This window comes from Oncorhynchus nerka, unplaced genomic scaffold (assembly GCF_034236695.1).
Source record: "Oncorhynchus nerka isolate Pitt River unplaced genomic scaffold, Oner_Uvic_2.0 unplaced_scaffold_776, whole genome shotgun sequence".
In the NCBI taxonomy this organism is placed as follows: Eukaryota; Metazoa; Chordata; class Actinopteri; order Salmoniformes; family Salmonidae; genus Oncorhynchus; species Oncorhynchus nerka.
In genome coordinates, this window is record NW_027040449.1 from 87,089 (window position 1) to 103,506 (window position 16,418).

Below are 16,418 nucleotides of genomic sequence, written 5' to 3' on the forward strand. Positions count from 1 at the left end.
CAATGACATCATCATCAGTGGTATAATACACTATGGTAAACACAATGACATCAACATCAGTGGTATAATACACTATGGTAAACACAATGACATCAACATCAGTGGTATAATACACTATGGTAAACACAATGACATCAACATCAGTGGTATAATACACTATGGTAAACACAATGACATCATGTCATCAACATCAGTGGTATAATACACTACGGTAAACACAATGACATCAACATCAGTGGTATAATACACTATGGTAAACACAGTGACATCATCATCAGTGGTATAATACACTATGGTAAACACAATGATATCATGACATCAACATCAGTGGTATAATACACCATGGTAAACACAATGACATCATGACATCAACATCAGTGGTATAATACACTATGGTAAACACAATGACATCATCATCAGTGGTATAATACACTACGGTAAACACAATGACATCAACATCAGTGGTATAATACACCATGGTAAACACAATGACATCAACATCAGTGGTATAATACACTATGGTAAACACAATGACATCAACATCAGTGGTATAATACACTATGGTAAACACAATGACATCATGACATCAGTGGTATAATACACTATGGTAAACACAATGACATCATGACATCAACATCAGTGGTATAATACACTATGGTAAACACAATGACATCATGTCATCAACATCAGTGGTATAATACACTATGGTAAACACAATGACATCAACATCAGTGGTATAATACACTATGGTAAACACAATGACATCATGACATCAGTGGGTATAATACACTATGGTAAACACAATGACATCATGACATCAACATCAGTGGTATAATACACTATGGTAAACACAATGACATCATGACATCAACATCAGTGGTATAATACACTATGGTAAACACAATGACATCATGACATCATCATCAGTGGGTACAACATGTTACTGTATTGATCTCTGACACATGATACTGTCTTCCACGATTAGTGGTCCAGTTTTCATTACGTCATGGGTAAGAACCTGGTTAACTAATGTTAATACATGATTTAGGGTTCAATCAGATCTGCTTTACACATAGTGGTTGTTTTGACAGTGTCGGAGGTGGAACTGCGTTAAGAGCTGTCAAATCCACTAAAGTGGACACTATTTGGTATAATATGTTACGTTTCGTATGGTATGGTATGTATTAATTTGTGGATGTCACAGAGTATAAAACACACCTGCATGTCTTCTGATGGTTTCAAAATCTGAAATATAAAGTAAGAGACTGTGGGTTATGAAAATGAGCAACATACTGATGGAGATCACAAACTACTGTTAAAGCACATTTGTGTTGTTCAACCCAGACCTCAAACTATGCAGACCTATAATAACTCTAATCTTAGTGAACATATGGGGAGAAACACTGGCATATCTGACACCCCAGCAGTCCCAGGAAGATGGGGAGACCAAGAGCTCATTTTTTATGTACGTATATATAATAAATAATTTTGACAGTAACCCTCCATAAATTCATTCATAAACCTTTTTCTGTTTCCTTGGGCTTCAGGAATATGACTGAAAAAGTGAAAAAGTAAAAAACAAACTGATTGATAGTATGAGGGGATAGTCAGTGAACAAATGCTGTTGTCAAGGCTACGACAGCGCCAGTGTAGCTTACTGAGGTGTTCAAAAACTCATATCAGATCGAGAGACTAATGCTTCTTAGATAGTTCTTTATGAGTTTTAGTTTAGAAAATGATCTCTCTGCAGAAGCAACAGTTACAGGGATGGTAAAAACAGCTTGAGTTGCCGTAGCAATATCAGTGAAACTGGGCAGAAGGGAGTTGTACTTCAAATACAGCAGTTCAGTAATATCTATAATCAATTAATAATGTTTTTTATTTAACCTTTATTTAAACTATGCAATTCAGTTAAGAAACAAATTGTTACTTTACAATTTTTATTTATTTTTTATTTTACCTTTATTTTACTAGGAAAGTCAGTTAAGAACAAATGCTTATTTTCAATGACGGCCTAGGAACAGTGGGTTAACTGCCTTGTTCATGGCAGAACGACAGATTTGTGCCTTGTCAGCTCAAGGATTGGAACTTCAACCTTTCAGTTATTAGCCCAAAGCTCTAACCACTAGGCTACCCTGCCACCAATGACTGCCTACCCCGGCCAAACCTTCCCCTAACCCGGACGACGCTGTACAAATTGTGCACCGCCTTATGGGACTCCCAATCACAGCCGGTTGTGTTACAGCCCGGGATCAAACCATGGTCTGTAGTGACGCCGCAAGCACTGAGATGCAGTGCCTTAGACCGCTGTGCCACTCGGGAGCCCACAAGCTGACAGTCCCCGAAATCAGGCACTAAAATTACTAAAATAGTTTTATGTTTACGTGACTTATTTGTTTGATTTCCCACCGTTTTGTCAGAAGACCATCCAGGCCTTACTAGGATCATGTCAACGTCCTCCGTCAAATTAACGTGTATTTGTCTCCCTCTCGTGGTTGAAAGTATCACTACATCTATTTATTTTACTTCACCGCAACCTTACGTCAAAGGGGCGGTCCTTGGAAAAACATTTATTCAGCTCGACTCCTTCCAGGCACAGATATGGCAAATCAGTCTCTGAATTTGTATCGAGCAGGCGGATGACTAAAGCAGGTGGATGACTAAAACCATAGAGAAGCAGTGCAAAACAGCTGTCAGTTCAACTGCTTTTATTAATTGCCGTCCTCGACACGTTACGGAAAGAGATGAACTGTATAGGAAGCTCCGGAGACGGGTGGTATGGATACAGGACAGCCAATCAATTTTTAGATGCAAACAGATTAGCAGACGACAGTTCTTGAGGGCTTGAACAAAATAACCTGTTTGCGATTTTGTTTATACTGGTGAACCGGCGTTTGAGTTGTGCGGTTGTAATAAGTTCTCTCACGTCACCCCGCTCCTCCGCTCTCTCCGCTGGCTTCCAGTTGAAGCTCGCATCCGCTACAAGACCATGGTGCTTGCCTACGGAGCTGTGAGGGGAACGGCACCTCAGTACCTCCAGGCTCTGATCAGGCCCTACACCCAAACAAGGGCACTGCGTTCATCCACCTCTGGCCTGCTCGCCTCCCTACCACTGAGGAAGTACAGTTCCCGCTCAGCCCAGTCAAAACTGTTCGCTGCTCTGGCCCCCCAATGGTGGAACAAACTCCCTCACGACGCCAGGACAGCGGAGTCAATCACCACCTTCCGGAGACACCTGAAACCCCACCTCTTTAAGGAATACCTAGGATAGGATAAAGTAATCCTTCTCACCCCCCCCCCCCCTTAAAAGATTTAGATGCACTATTGTAAAGTGACTGCTCCACTGGATGTCATAAGGTGAATGCACCAATTTGTAAGTCGCTCTGGATAAGAGCGTCTGCTAAATGACTTAAATGTAAAATGTAAATGTAATATCAACAGTCCCTTTTCTCTGTTATATCTTGGCATGCATCAGTCAAGTTGAATTGTGTGCAGCACAAAGGACATATACTGCACAATGTCTCAGGAAAGACTGTCTGGGCTGTCAATACTCAGTATAGAAAGCAGCCGGACCCGCAACCTGAACCTACAGGCCGTGGTGAAAACTTTTGCACACAAAAAAAGAGGACTTCAGGACACCAGGGGAGTATCTCAAGTTGGATTTCATTTGATTTAATTTACCTGGAATATTGCATCCCATTTGTGTAAACTATTAGCCAGACAAACACCGCTGAGTTCAGCAATAAATAGTGGCTGAATTGACGCTCAAGATGACTACTATTTTCCTCATTGTTCGGCGATTTGATGTGTAACTTTTATTAAAATTGTATAAATAGCAGCTAAATACGGTATATAGCTTCATATAGTACACTGGATAATGAAACAATCCCTAGTTAGCGAGTGTTTTGAGGGTGGACTGACTTTTATTTGGCGTTATTAATAGACTGGTTTGACGCACAACTTTCTATCTAAACTGAGAGAGAGCGCGAGGACAGCTCATGTTATGCAGGTTCAGTTATTATATACAGGACAGTTGTATATTCTGGTAGCTGATTAGTATGCGGTTGCATCGAACATTTATTTTACAATCTGCAATGATTGAATTTACAACTTTAATTACTGAATAAGTAATTACATTATTGCCACCAGCCAGTAGTAGAAGACCAAATAGGCCTGTTTACCAATGAACATTTATCCATTAGCCAAAGCTAAGCCTTGGCACCACAGAAAACCCATCATCGATTATTCGATAGGCATGCAGCCGCATAGACATGTCGCGATTTCAGCACCATGGCCAGCGATTGGTAGTCTATACTTCAATTTTTATTTTAGGGGGGGGGGGGGCGAACTCCGACCTTGCGGGGGTCCAGAGAAACTGTGTTATGCCAGTGGTGAGATTGATGGTAACTTCAGTCAAATTTAGTGCCAAACACAATGTAATAAAACATTTACTACATTAATCATACTATAACTGCAAACAAGTTTCCAAGAAAAAGTACATTCAAAATATTAGAAATCAGTTCTTCCTTTACCTGGACTCCAGTTTGTGTTCACAAAATCTGTGGAGACATTATTTTTAACCAATATTAATCATTAAGATATACAGGTTGTTCATCACTGTACATAAACGTTTAGACATTGTCAATGTATTATTGATGTACTGGAAGCCAACATTTACTGAAGCTATAGTTTAGAACCCTGTAATAAGGACATCTTCCATAATGACTTCTAGAGTGATGCACCCAGAAGAGTGTACCGTCACTACATCCAGTCACTCACTAGTTCATACTTGTCCATACTTGTAAATGCTCATTCTTTAATTATTTCCTTGTACCTATGTGTGTCCTGTGTAACTGTGTGCCTTTTTTGTTTGCTGAAATCTGTAGTTTTGGATAAAATCGGTTATAATCACATTGACTTCAATCAGGCACGACAACTCAATGCTTTCATACATATCCATTATTTAACTGTATGTATTTAACTGTATGTATTTAACTGTATGTAGCTGTGTAGCTTATCCTTGTCCTGATTGTTATAGCGTTGTCAGTTGGACTGGAAATCCATAGTTTTTCATTAAACATTTAATTCTAGGTGTCCCCTTCCAAAACCTTTTTTAAATCATCCGCTCCTTCACCATAAAATCATCCGCTCCTTCACCATAAAATCAACCGCTCCTTCACCATAAAATCCTCCGATCCTTCACCATAAAATCGTCCGCTCCTTCACCATAAAATCATCCGCGCCTTCACCAGAAAATCATCCGCTCCTTCACCATAAAATCATCCGCTCCTTCACCATAAAATCATCCGCTCCTTCACCATAAAATCATCCGCTCCTTCACCATAAAATCCTCCAATCCTTCACCATAAAATCCTCCGTGCCTTCACCATAAAATCCTCCGATCCTTCACCATAAAATCATCCGCTCCTTCACCATAAAATCCTCCGATCCTTCACCATAAAATCCTCCGTGCCTTCACCATTAACAAACAACGTCTCCTTTGGCAGAGGTCACGTAAATTGCTACTTTAATAAACTACGGATTTCAGCCAACAAAGAAAGTCACACAATTACACAGGACAAACAGGTTCACGGTAAGAGTTTAAGAATTTACGTTTTAAGTAAGTATCGACTGATAGTCGGAGGTACAGTCCACACACACTCATTACAACTCAACTCCATTGACTAAGCCACCATATACAGTAGGTAACACATCCTTAATACTTACCCAGCTGAGAAGTCAGGATTTCTACAGATAAACACATACATATAGTCAATTAGACACATCAGTGGTGTCCAAGGAGGAATCAACATGTGTTGGCTACCTCTCTAGTCTACACTCTAAAAATAATGTAAAACATAATGTTCCTGTATGATCTTTTCGGATAATAGAAGGTAAAAAAAATAAACTTAAGATTAATTTAAGAACCTATACTCTGGCATCAGGCCGTATTTTATTTAGTGTATTTTACCCCTTTTTCTCCCCAACAGTCCTGTCTCATCGCTGCAACTCCCGTACGGACTCGGGAGAGGCAAAGGTCGAGGTTGTTTCTTCCGAACCACAACCCAACCAAGCCACACTGCTTCTTGACACAATGCCCACTTAACCCGGAAGCCAGCTGAATCAATGTGTCAGAGGAACCCCCTAGTGACGATTTCAGCGTGCACTGCCCCCGGCTTGCCACAGGAGTCGCTGGTACAAGGACATCCCTGCCGGCCAAAGCCTCCACTAACCCGGACGATGCTGGGCGGTCTCCCGGTCGTGTCACTAGGGAGGCCCATCAGTTCGTTTTTTAACCTTTGTAGACAAAGGGGAGCTTTGAAGAACCTTTTCAAAAGAGGGGTTTCTTTTTGAACCAGTAAGTGACTCAATTCCAAGTCGTGTGTATAATTCAAATCTAGAACGTTGGCATTATGGGTTAGCTAGGACTCAGGTAAGGCGTTACAATACCGTTTTTTAATCACTATTACATGAACTAAGAAACCTTCTACTATATACTCTTGTTTTCTAGCCTATGAAATTATCTGTGTTTTGGAAACGTGGAGCCATTGTCTGGCAAATACATATCTGTTGTTAAGCTATAGCAGCGTTGGATTCCCTGTTTTGTGGTTACTTTGGAATGGCGACATCACATGACTCATCACATGACTGGATTACCAATTGCCTTTAAATTTGACAAAAGACGTCGCTGAATGGAACGCTGACGAATGGTTTATCAGCGTGATCACTCATCAGACCGGAGGTAAAGAGGCGAACATTTCATCTGACCGGAGGTAAAACTAGTGTCGCTCCTCAACTGTAAATGGATGTTCCCTGTGACTGTGTTAGAAGTGACTGATGCTATTGAAGCTCTGTGACTGTTTGATTTAAGCTTTTCACTGTGGGGGGAGAGAATTGTGGTTGTTCTTCCTTTTTGGCTCTGCTCTATGTGTTGAATGAATTTGTGGAACTTGTAAACTTGGAATGGATCGCTTGTTGAGCTTGGAATCGTGTGTCTTTTGTTGTTGGATTTGCGCGCTGAATTGAGAACTCATTGTGGAGCGGCAAAAAGAGGACGCTTTGCTGATTGGCCAAACCCACTGGCTCCATGTCATCTACAAGACCCTGCTAGGTAAAGTCCCCCCTTATCTCAGCTCGCTGGTCACCATAGCAGCACCCACCTGTAGCAAGCCCTCCAGCAGGTATATCTCTCTGGTCACCCCCAAAACCAATTCTTTCTTTGGCCGCCTCTCCTTCCAGTTCTCTGCTGCCAATGACTGGAACGAACTACAAAAATCTCTGAAACTGGAAACACTTATCTCCCTCACTAGCTTTTAGCACCAGCTGTCAGAGCAGCTCACAGATTACTGCACCTGTACATAGCCCACCTATAATTTAGCCCAAACAACTACCTCTTTCCCAACTGTATTTATTTTATTTATTTATTTAGCTCCTTTACACCCCATTATTTTTATTTCTACTTTGCACATTCTTCCATTGCAAAACTACCATTCCAGTGTTTTACTTGCAATATTGTATTTACTTTGCCACCATGGCCTTTTTTTTGCCTCTACCTCCCTTATCTCACCTCATTTGCTCACATCGTATATAGACTTGTTTCTACTGTATTATTGACTGTATGTTTGTTTATTCCATGTGTAACTCTGTGTCGTTGTATGTGTCGAACTGCTTTGCTTTATCTTGGCCAGGTCGCAATTGTAAATGAGAAGTTGTTCTCAACTTGCCTACCTGGTTAAATAAAGGTGAAATAAAAAATAAAAAAACCTATGCCGTGCTAAAATGTGTTCATACCATGCTGATGGTTGCAAATCAATGGAATTGAATGGGATTTGATGTTCAGTGCTCTTACCTGCCCTTACAATGGATCCAATGGAAACATTGTAAAAGTTAAAATGATCGAGAAGTGCTAAGTTGGGTGCACTTACTAAAAGAGAAATGGGATCACACAACTTATATCTGCTGAGAAGGCAACAAAGTATCAGGTTGAATGGTATTGCCCAAACGCAGCAACACGGAATTGTTTGGCAACCAATATGGACGTTAGAAGCACAGTAAAGCACAGCAGCAAAAAAAAACTGATGAGGATGTCCAGACAAGGGACAGTATCTCCAATGTCTCATCAAAACTGATGAGGATGTCCAGACAAGGGACAGTATCTCCAATGTCTCATCAAAACTGATGAGGAGGTCCAGACAAGGGACAGTATCTCCAATGTCTCATCAAAACTGATGAGGAGGTCCAGACAAGGGACAGTATCTCCAATGTCTCATCAAAACTGATGAGGAGGTCCAGACAAGGGACAGTATCTCCAATGTCTCATCAAAACTGATGAGGAGGTCCAGACAAGGGACAGTATCTCCAATGTCTCATCAAAACTGATGAGGAGGTCCAGACAAGGGACAGTATCTCCAATGTCTCATCAAAACTGATGAGGAGGTCCAGACAAGGGACAGTATCTCCAATGTCTCATCAAAACTGATGAGGAGGTCCAGACAAGGGACAGTATCTCCAATGTCTCATCAAAACTGATGAGGAGGTCCAGACAAGGGACAGTATCTCCAATGTCTCATCAAAACTGATGAGGAGGTCCAGACAAGGGACAGTATCTCCAATGTCTCATCAAAACTGATGAGGAGGTCCAGACAAGGGACAGTATCTCCAATGTCTCATCAAAACTGATGAGGAGGTCCAGACAAGGGACAGTATCTCCAATGTCTCATCAAAACTGATGTCTCATCAAAAACTGATGAGGAGGTCCAGACAAGGGACAGTATCTCCAATGTCTCATCAAAACTGATGAGGAGGTCCAGGTCCAGACAAAACTGGGACAGACAAGGGACAGTATCTCCAATGTCTCATCAAAACTGATGAGGAGGTCCAGACAAGGGACAGTATCTCCAATGTCTCATCAAAACTGATGAGGAGGTCCAGACAAGGGACAGTATCTCAAAACAATGTCTCATCAAAACTGATGAGGAGGTCCAGACAAGGGACAGTATCTCCAATGTCTCATCAAAACTGATGAGGAGGTCCAGACAAGGGACAGTATCTCCAATGTCTCATCAAAACTGATGAGGAGGTCCAGACAAAACTGGGGACAGTATCTCCAATGTCTCATCAAAACTGATGAGGAGGTCCAGACAAGGGACAGTATCTCCAATGTCTCATCAAAACTGATGAGGAGGTCCAGACAAGGGACAGTATCTCCAATGTCTCATCAAAACTGATGAGGAGGTCCAGACAAGGGACAGTATCTCCAATGTCTCATCAAAACTGATGAGAGGAGGTCTCAGACAAAACTGGGACAGTATCTCCAATCTCATCAAAACAATGTCTCATCAAAACTGATGAGGAGGTCCAGACAAGGGACAGTAATGTCTCATCAATGTCTCATCAAAACTGATGAGGAGGTCCAGACAAGGGACAGTATCTCCAATGTCTCATCAAAACTGATGAGGAGGTCCAGACAAGGGACAGTATCTCCAATGTCTCATCAAAACTGATGAGGAGGTCCAGACAAGGGACAGTATCTCCAATGTCTCATCAAAACTGATGAGGAGGACCAGAAAAGGGACAGTATCTCCAATGTCTCATCAAAACTGATGAGGAGGACCAGAAATGGGACAGTATCTCCAATGTCTCATCAAAACTGATGAGGAGGTCCAGCCAAGGGACAGTATCTCCAATGTCTCATCAAAACTGATGAGGAGGTCCAGCCAAGTATCTCCAATGTCTCATCAAAACATGTAAATAGATCACAACACAGCAGGCACTCAGGACAATCCACCACATCTTCTATCAGGCTATTTTTGAAGGCTGAAGGGGGAAGCCTTTCTTGTTAAAGCTGAAACATTGAAAAGTAAACATGCATTGGAGAAACAGGAGGCTCAACTCAAGGCACAAAATAAAGGTTTGGAGCTTGAAGCTGAAATATTGGCTAACAGTGCTTAGCCGAATGTATTCCATGTGTAGGAAGCCACTCAAGGAATGGGGAAACAAATCAGATGATTTAATTAACGATGCCTGAATGCAATGGGAAGGCCTGAAGATACCATGGGGAAGGTTACTCAAAGCAAAATGGTGCCCACCACCACTCAGGTTGTCACAAGCCTCCATAACACGCATCTTGGCTGACCTGGGATCCCCATTGTCCACCACGTATTTTCATACTGCACAGGGCCAGGGTCAAAGTAGTATGTTATAACTACCACCACATACAGCTCTGTTCGTCATAGGTCAAATAACACACAGCAGAGCCTGTTGTTAGACCAAAAGAGGCAGCTGCAACTTCCAACTAGGGGAGGAAGGCCTATTAACCCAGATCAGGGTGGAGCTGACAACATTGTCAACATTCTGCTACACCAAAATGCTATCACTGAAAGGGTGGTAAGGTAGCAAAGGTTGTCTTCATTACCACCTCTTAGTGTACGACTGGGTGACCCACTACACTACAGGTTCTTTGTACCAGTGTTTAAGGGTGAACCACTAGACGACAGGTTCTTTGTACATGGCTTTGAACACGCTATCGAAGACCGGACCGAGAACAGCAAAGACAGGTTGTACCTTTTGGAGAAATTCACCATGGGGCAACTCAAGTCAAATCAAATTTTAGCTCAACTGCTTTGTCTTACTGAAGTCGAGGGAGAGGTTGTTGTCCTGTCACCACACTGCCGGGTGTCAGACCTCCTCCCCAAGGCTTTCTCATTGTCTTTGGTGATCAGGCCTAACACCGTATTGGAGTTCTGAGTGTCCATGCAGTCATGAGTGAACAGGGAGTACCCGAGGGGACTAAGCACGCACCCCTGAGGGGCCCCTGTGTTGAGGGACAGCATTGCGGATGTGTTGTTGTCTACCCTAACCACCTGGGGGCGACCCGTCAGGAAGTCCAGGATCCAGTTGCAGAGGGAAATGTTCAGTCCCAGGGACCTTAGCTTAGTGATGAGCTTGGTGGTGTTGTAATCTGAGCTGTTGTCAATGAACAGAATTCTCACGTAGGTGTTCATTTTGTCCAGGTGGGAAAGGGCAGATTGTGGAGTGCAATAGAGATAGTGTCATCTGGGGTTCTGTTGGGGTGGTTTGCGAATTGGGGTGGGTCCAGGGTGTCTTGAATGATGGTGTTGACGTGAGCCATGATCAGCCTTTCAAAGCATTTCAAGGATATTGATGTGAGTGCTAAGCGGTGATAGTCATTTAGACAGGTTACCTTGGTGTTGTTGGACACAGGGACTATGGTGGTCTGCATTTGATTTGAATAATAATAATAATTAAAAATGTAAAAAATAAAACACTATGAACAACCAGGAAGTCATGAGTACATTTGTTGTCTCTGGCTTGGAGATAAGTAGCCTTGATGACAGCAGTTTTGTTGAAATCCTTGCAGTTTTCACGCAGAAAGAAATCCCTGCAACTAAGGAGAACATTCCTACCAGCAGCGGCTGGTGGGAGGAGCTATAGGAGGATGGGCTCGTTGTAATGGCTGGAGTGAAATCAATGGAATGGAGTCAAACATGAGGTTGTCCATGTGGTTTCCACAAGCAAAAACATCTGCTAAATATGTGTATGGGACCAATCAAATTTGATTTAATGTGATTGATGTTTGAAACCGTTCCAATTATTACATTCCAGTCATTACAATGAGCCCGTCCTCCTATAGCTCCTCCCACCAGCCCTCACCGATTCCTAACCAGACAGATGTGAACCAATGGCCATATTTGGAAAAAGTGTCTCTCAAGCAGTGTCTCTCTCAATTCTAAAATTGTATTGTTGACAAACATACTTCAGGCCATTGAGCCATGGATGGTCATAAACAGCCAAGAAGATAAGGCCCATTACGCTGTGAAAACCACTCTGGTCTGGATTGTGAATGTGCTTCTAAAAAAGGGGAATGTCTCCACCTATGGGCGGTCTCATGTAATGTCACACAGAATCTCTGTGGTAGAGCTGGAAGAGCTGCTGCAGCAACAGGTCAAGCATGATTTCCCAGAGCACCACCATCAGGAGCAGCTTGAAATATCAAGAGAAGATCATCTCTTCATGGAGAGTGTATCTGTCAGCCAAGCTGGTGGTGGTCACTATATTATTTGCCTCCCACTGAGGAATGAGGATGCTGAATTTCCCAACAACTGCTGTGTGGCAGTACAGCGTGCTCTCAACCTGAAATGGAAACTCAGTAAGAATCCCTGGTCCTGTAAGGACTATACCAACTTCATGGCAGACATCCTGGACAAAGGCTTTGCAGTGATCATGCCAATAGACTTACAGAATGACAGCAGCAAGATATTTTGGTATATTCCTCACCACAGAGTATATCATCCTAAGAAGCACAATCTGAGGGTGGTACTAGACTGTGGAGCCACCTAACAAGAGACATCACTGAATGCTCAGCTTCTACAGGGTCCAGACATGACAAACCATATCATTGGTGTTTTGTCCAGATCCCACCAAGAGCCTGTTGCCTTCATGACAGATATTGAAGTCATGTTCCACCAGGTGAGAGTTCCAGAGCAGAATACCGACCTGAGATTTCTCTGGACTGGAAAAGGAGCTGGAGGATTGGTGGTGCTCTAATATATAGATGACTGTCTAAAGTAATCAGCAAGTGAGGAAGAAGCCTTGACACTTACTCAGGACCGCACATCACTGTGTTCTAAAGGAGGCTTTAGACTGAACAAATGGATCAGCAACAGTCAAGTTGTTGCCTCTATTCCTGAAGAGGAGAAAGCAAAGGAGATAACGGATCTAGACTGGGATCAGAACATGCTACCAGTAGAAAGTGCAATGGTGCATTGAATCAGACTCAATAAATGTACAAATATCCATTCAGGACAGACCACTGACCAGAAGAGGCGTTATATCAACAGTGGGCTCTGTTTACGACCCGTACAGTTAACTAGGCTATTAACTTACTAACTAGCAAAGAATATATGCACACACTCTGATTTGCACTGATCTGAAAAGAGCATTCACTGGTGGGTGATTGAAAGGTTTTCAGGTACTTTCGGAAGATGGGCAGGGACTCGGCTGTCCTAGCTTCAGGGGGAAACTGGTTCCACCATTGGGGTGCCAGGACAGAGAAGAGCTTGGACTGGGCTGAGCGGGAGCTGCCCTCCCGGAGGGGTGGGATGGCAAAGAGACCAGAGGAGGCAGAATGGAGTGCTCGGGTTGGGGTGTAGGGTTTGAGCATAGCCTGAAGGTAGGGAGTGGCAGTTCCTCTTGCTGCTACGTAGGCAAGCACCATGATCTTGTAGTGGACAAATAATTCGGGTTGACATGGGAGAACTTGGGAAGGTTGAAAACCAGGCGGGCTGTAGCATTCTGGATCAATTGCAGGGGTTTCATGGCACAAGCAAAGAGACCAGCCAACAGAGATTTCTATTAGTCAAGACGGGAGCTGACAAGTGCCTGGATTAGGATCTGTGCCACTTCCTGTTTGAGGTATGGTCATATGGATGTAAACCATGAATCTGCAGTAGCGAGACACTGCTTTGATGTTTTCAGAGAATGACAGGGTGTTGTCCAGGTTCACGCCAAGGTTCTTTGCACTCTGGGAGGACAACACTGTGGAGTTGTCAATTTTGATGGAGAGGTGTGAGGATATGATGGAGCCAAGTGACTTGGTGTATAGAGAGAAGAGGAGAGGAACTAGAACAGAGCCATGGGGGACACCAGTAGTGAGAAAATGTGGTGCAGACCAGATCCTCTCTACTGATGGTTTCCAGTGTCGAAGGTAGTGGATAGATCTAGGAGGATGAGAACAGATGAGTGAGTCTGCTTTGGCCATACGGAGAGCCTCCGAGACACAAAGAGCAGTCTCGGTTGAGTGACCCGTCTTGAAGCCGGACTGGTTAGGGTCAAGAAGATTGTTCTGAGAGCGATAACGAGAGAGTTGATCAGAGATAGCACGCTCAATTGTTTTGGAAAGAAAAGAAAGGGGTACAGGTCTATAGGTTGATGTCAGATGAGTCAAGTGTTGGTTTCTCAACAGTTTCCCGTGTGTATCAAGAATGGTCCACCACCAAAGGATATCCAGCCAACTTGACACATATGTGGGAAGCATTGGAGTCAACATGGACCAGCACCCCTTGGGAAAGCTTTTGACACCTTGTAGAGTCCACGCCCTAACAAATTGAGGCAAAATGGGGTGCAACTCAATATTAGGGAAGTGTTCCTAATGGTTTGTACTCTCAGCATATGTCAGACTTGTTCTGGAAGAGGTGGACCAACGAGTATCTTCCTGAGTTGCAGGAGCAACAAAACTTAACAAGAGAAGAAACTTCGTCCCCGGAGATATGGTTCTCATCGGAATGACTCTTGTCTCTGTACGAAGTGTTGATGGGTTAAAGGTTCCAAACTGTCTGTTCAAGCATTTGACACACAAGACATGTAGCAGAGGTCTCTTCACAGTCCCCAGGGCCAGAACAGAGGCGGGGAAATGCAGAGTATTAAATAAAGCCATGACTACATCACAGGAAGTGTGTGGCACCTTAATTGGGGAGAACAGGCTCGTGGTAAAAGCTGGAGCAGAATAAGTGAAATGGTATCAAATACATCCAACACATGGTTTCCAGTTGTTTGTTGACATTCCATTTGCTCCGTTCCAGTCATTATTATGAGCCATCGTCCCCTCAGCAGCCTCCAGAGTAACCATACATTATGGGTCAGCTAGGACTCAGGTATGGAGTAACCATACATTATGGGTCAGCTAGGTCTCAGGTATGGAGTTACCATACATTATGGGTCAGCTAGGACTCAGGTATGGAGTTACCATACATTATGGGTCAGCTAGGACTCAGGTATGGATTAACCATACGTTATGTGTCAGCTAGGACTCAGGTATGAAGTAACCATACATTATGGGTCAGCTAGGACTCAGGTATGGAGTTACCATACATTATGGGTCAGCTAGGTCTCAGGTATGGAGTTACCATACATTATGAGTCAGCTAGGACTCAGGTATAGAGTAACCATACATTATGGGTCAGCTAGGAATCAGGTATAGAGTAACCATACATTATGGGTCAGCTAGGACTCATGTATGGAGGTAACATACATTATGGGTCAGCTATGACTCAGGTATGGAGGTAACATACATTATGGTTCAGCTAGGACTCATGTATGGAGGTAACATACATTATGGGTCAGCTAGGACTCAGGTATGGAGTTACCATACATTATGGGTCAGCTAGGTCTCAGGTATGGAGTTACCATACATTATGGGTCAGCTAGGACCCAGGTATAGAGTAACCATACATTATGGGTCAACTAGGAATCAGGTATAGAGTAACCATACATTATGGGTCAGCTAGGACTCATGTATGGAGGTAACATACATTATGGTTCAGCTAGGACTCATGTATGGAGGTAACATACATTATGGGTCAGCTAGGACTCATGTATGGAGGTAACATACATTATGGATCAGCTAGGACTCATGTATGGAGGTAACATACATTATGGGTCAGCTAGGACTCAGGCATGGAGTTACCATACGTTATCGGTCAGCTAGGACTCAGGTATGGATTAACCATACGTTATGTGTCAGCTAGGTCTCAGGTATAGAGTAACCATACATGTATGGAGTTACCATACATTATGGGTCAGCTAGGACTCAGGTATGGAGTTACCATACATTATGGGTCAGCTAGGACTCAGGTATGGAGTTACCATACATTATGGGTTAGCTATGACTCAGGCATGGAGTTACCATACGTTATGGGTCAGCTAGGACTCAGGTATGGAGTTACCATACATTATGGGTCAGCTAGGTCTCAGGTATAGAGTAACCATACATTATGGGTCAGCTATGACTCAGGTATGGAGTTACCATACATTATGGGTCAGCTAGGACTCAGGTATGGAGTTACCATACATTATGGGTCAGCTAGGTCTCAGGTATGGAGTTACCATACATTATGGGTCAGCTAGGACCCAGGTATAGAGTAACCATACATTATGGGTCAGCTAGGAATCAGGTATAGAGTAACCATACATTATGGGTCAGCTAGGACTCATGTATGGAGGTAACATACATTATGGGTCAGCTAGGACTCAGGTATGGAGGTAACATACATTATGGTTCAGCTAGGACTCATGTACGGAGGTAACATACATTATGGGTCAGCTAGGACTCATGTATGGAGGTAACATACATTATGGATCAGCTAGGACTCATGTATGGAGGTAACATACATTATGGGTCAGCTAGGACTCAGGTATGGAGTTACCATACATTATGGGTCAGCTAGGTCTCAGGTATGGAGTTACCATACATTATGGGTCAGCTAGGACTCAGGTATGGAGTTACCATACATTATGGGTCAGCTAGGTCTCAGGTATGGAGTTACCATACATTATGGGTCAGCTAGGACCCAGGTATAGAGTAACCATACATTATGGGTCAGCTAGGAATCAGGTATAGA

At 43.1% G+C, this 16,418-nt stretch overlaps 1 protein-coding gene across 1 annotated transcript in view; it reads right to left on the bottom strand.

The window, feature by feature from the left end:
* LOC135571085 (butyrophilin subfamily 2 member A1-like) overlaps window positions 1-16,418 on the bottom strand; it is a 36,192-nt gene that overhangs the window by 6,113 nt on the left and 13,661 nt on the right. Inside the window, exons 11-13 of the mRNA XM_065016893.1 lie at window positions 5,728-5,748; window positions 4,533-4,559; window positions 1,219-1,245 (exon numbers count right to left, since the gene is read on the bottom strand). Coding sequence (XP_064872965.1) covers window positions 1,219-1,245; window positions 4,533-4,559; window positions 5,728-5,748 — 75 coding nt within the window. The remainder of the gene's footprint in view (window positions 1-1,218; window positions 1,246-4,532; window positions 4,560-5,727; window positions 5,749-16,418) is intronic.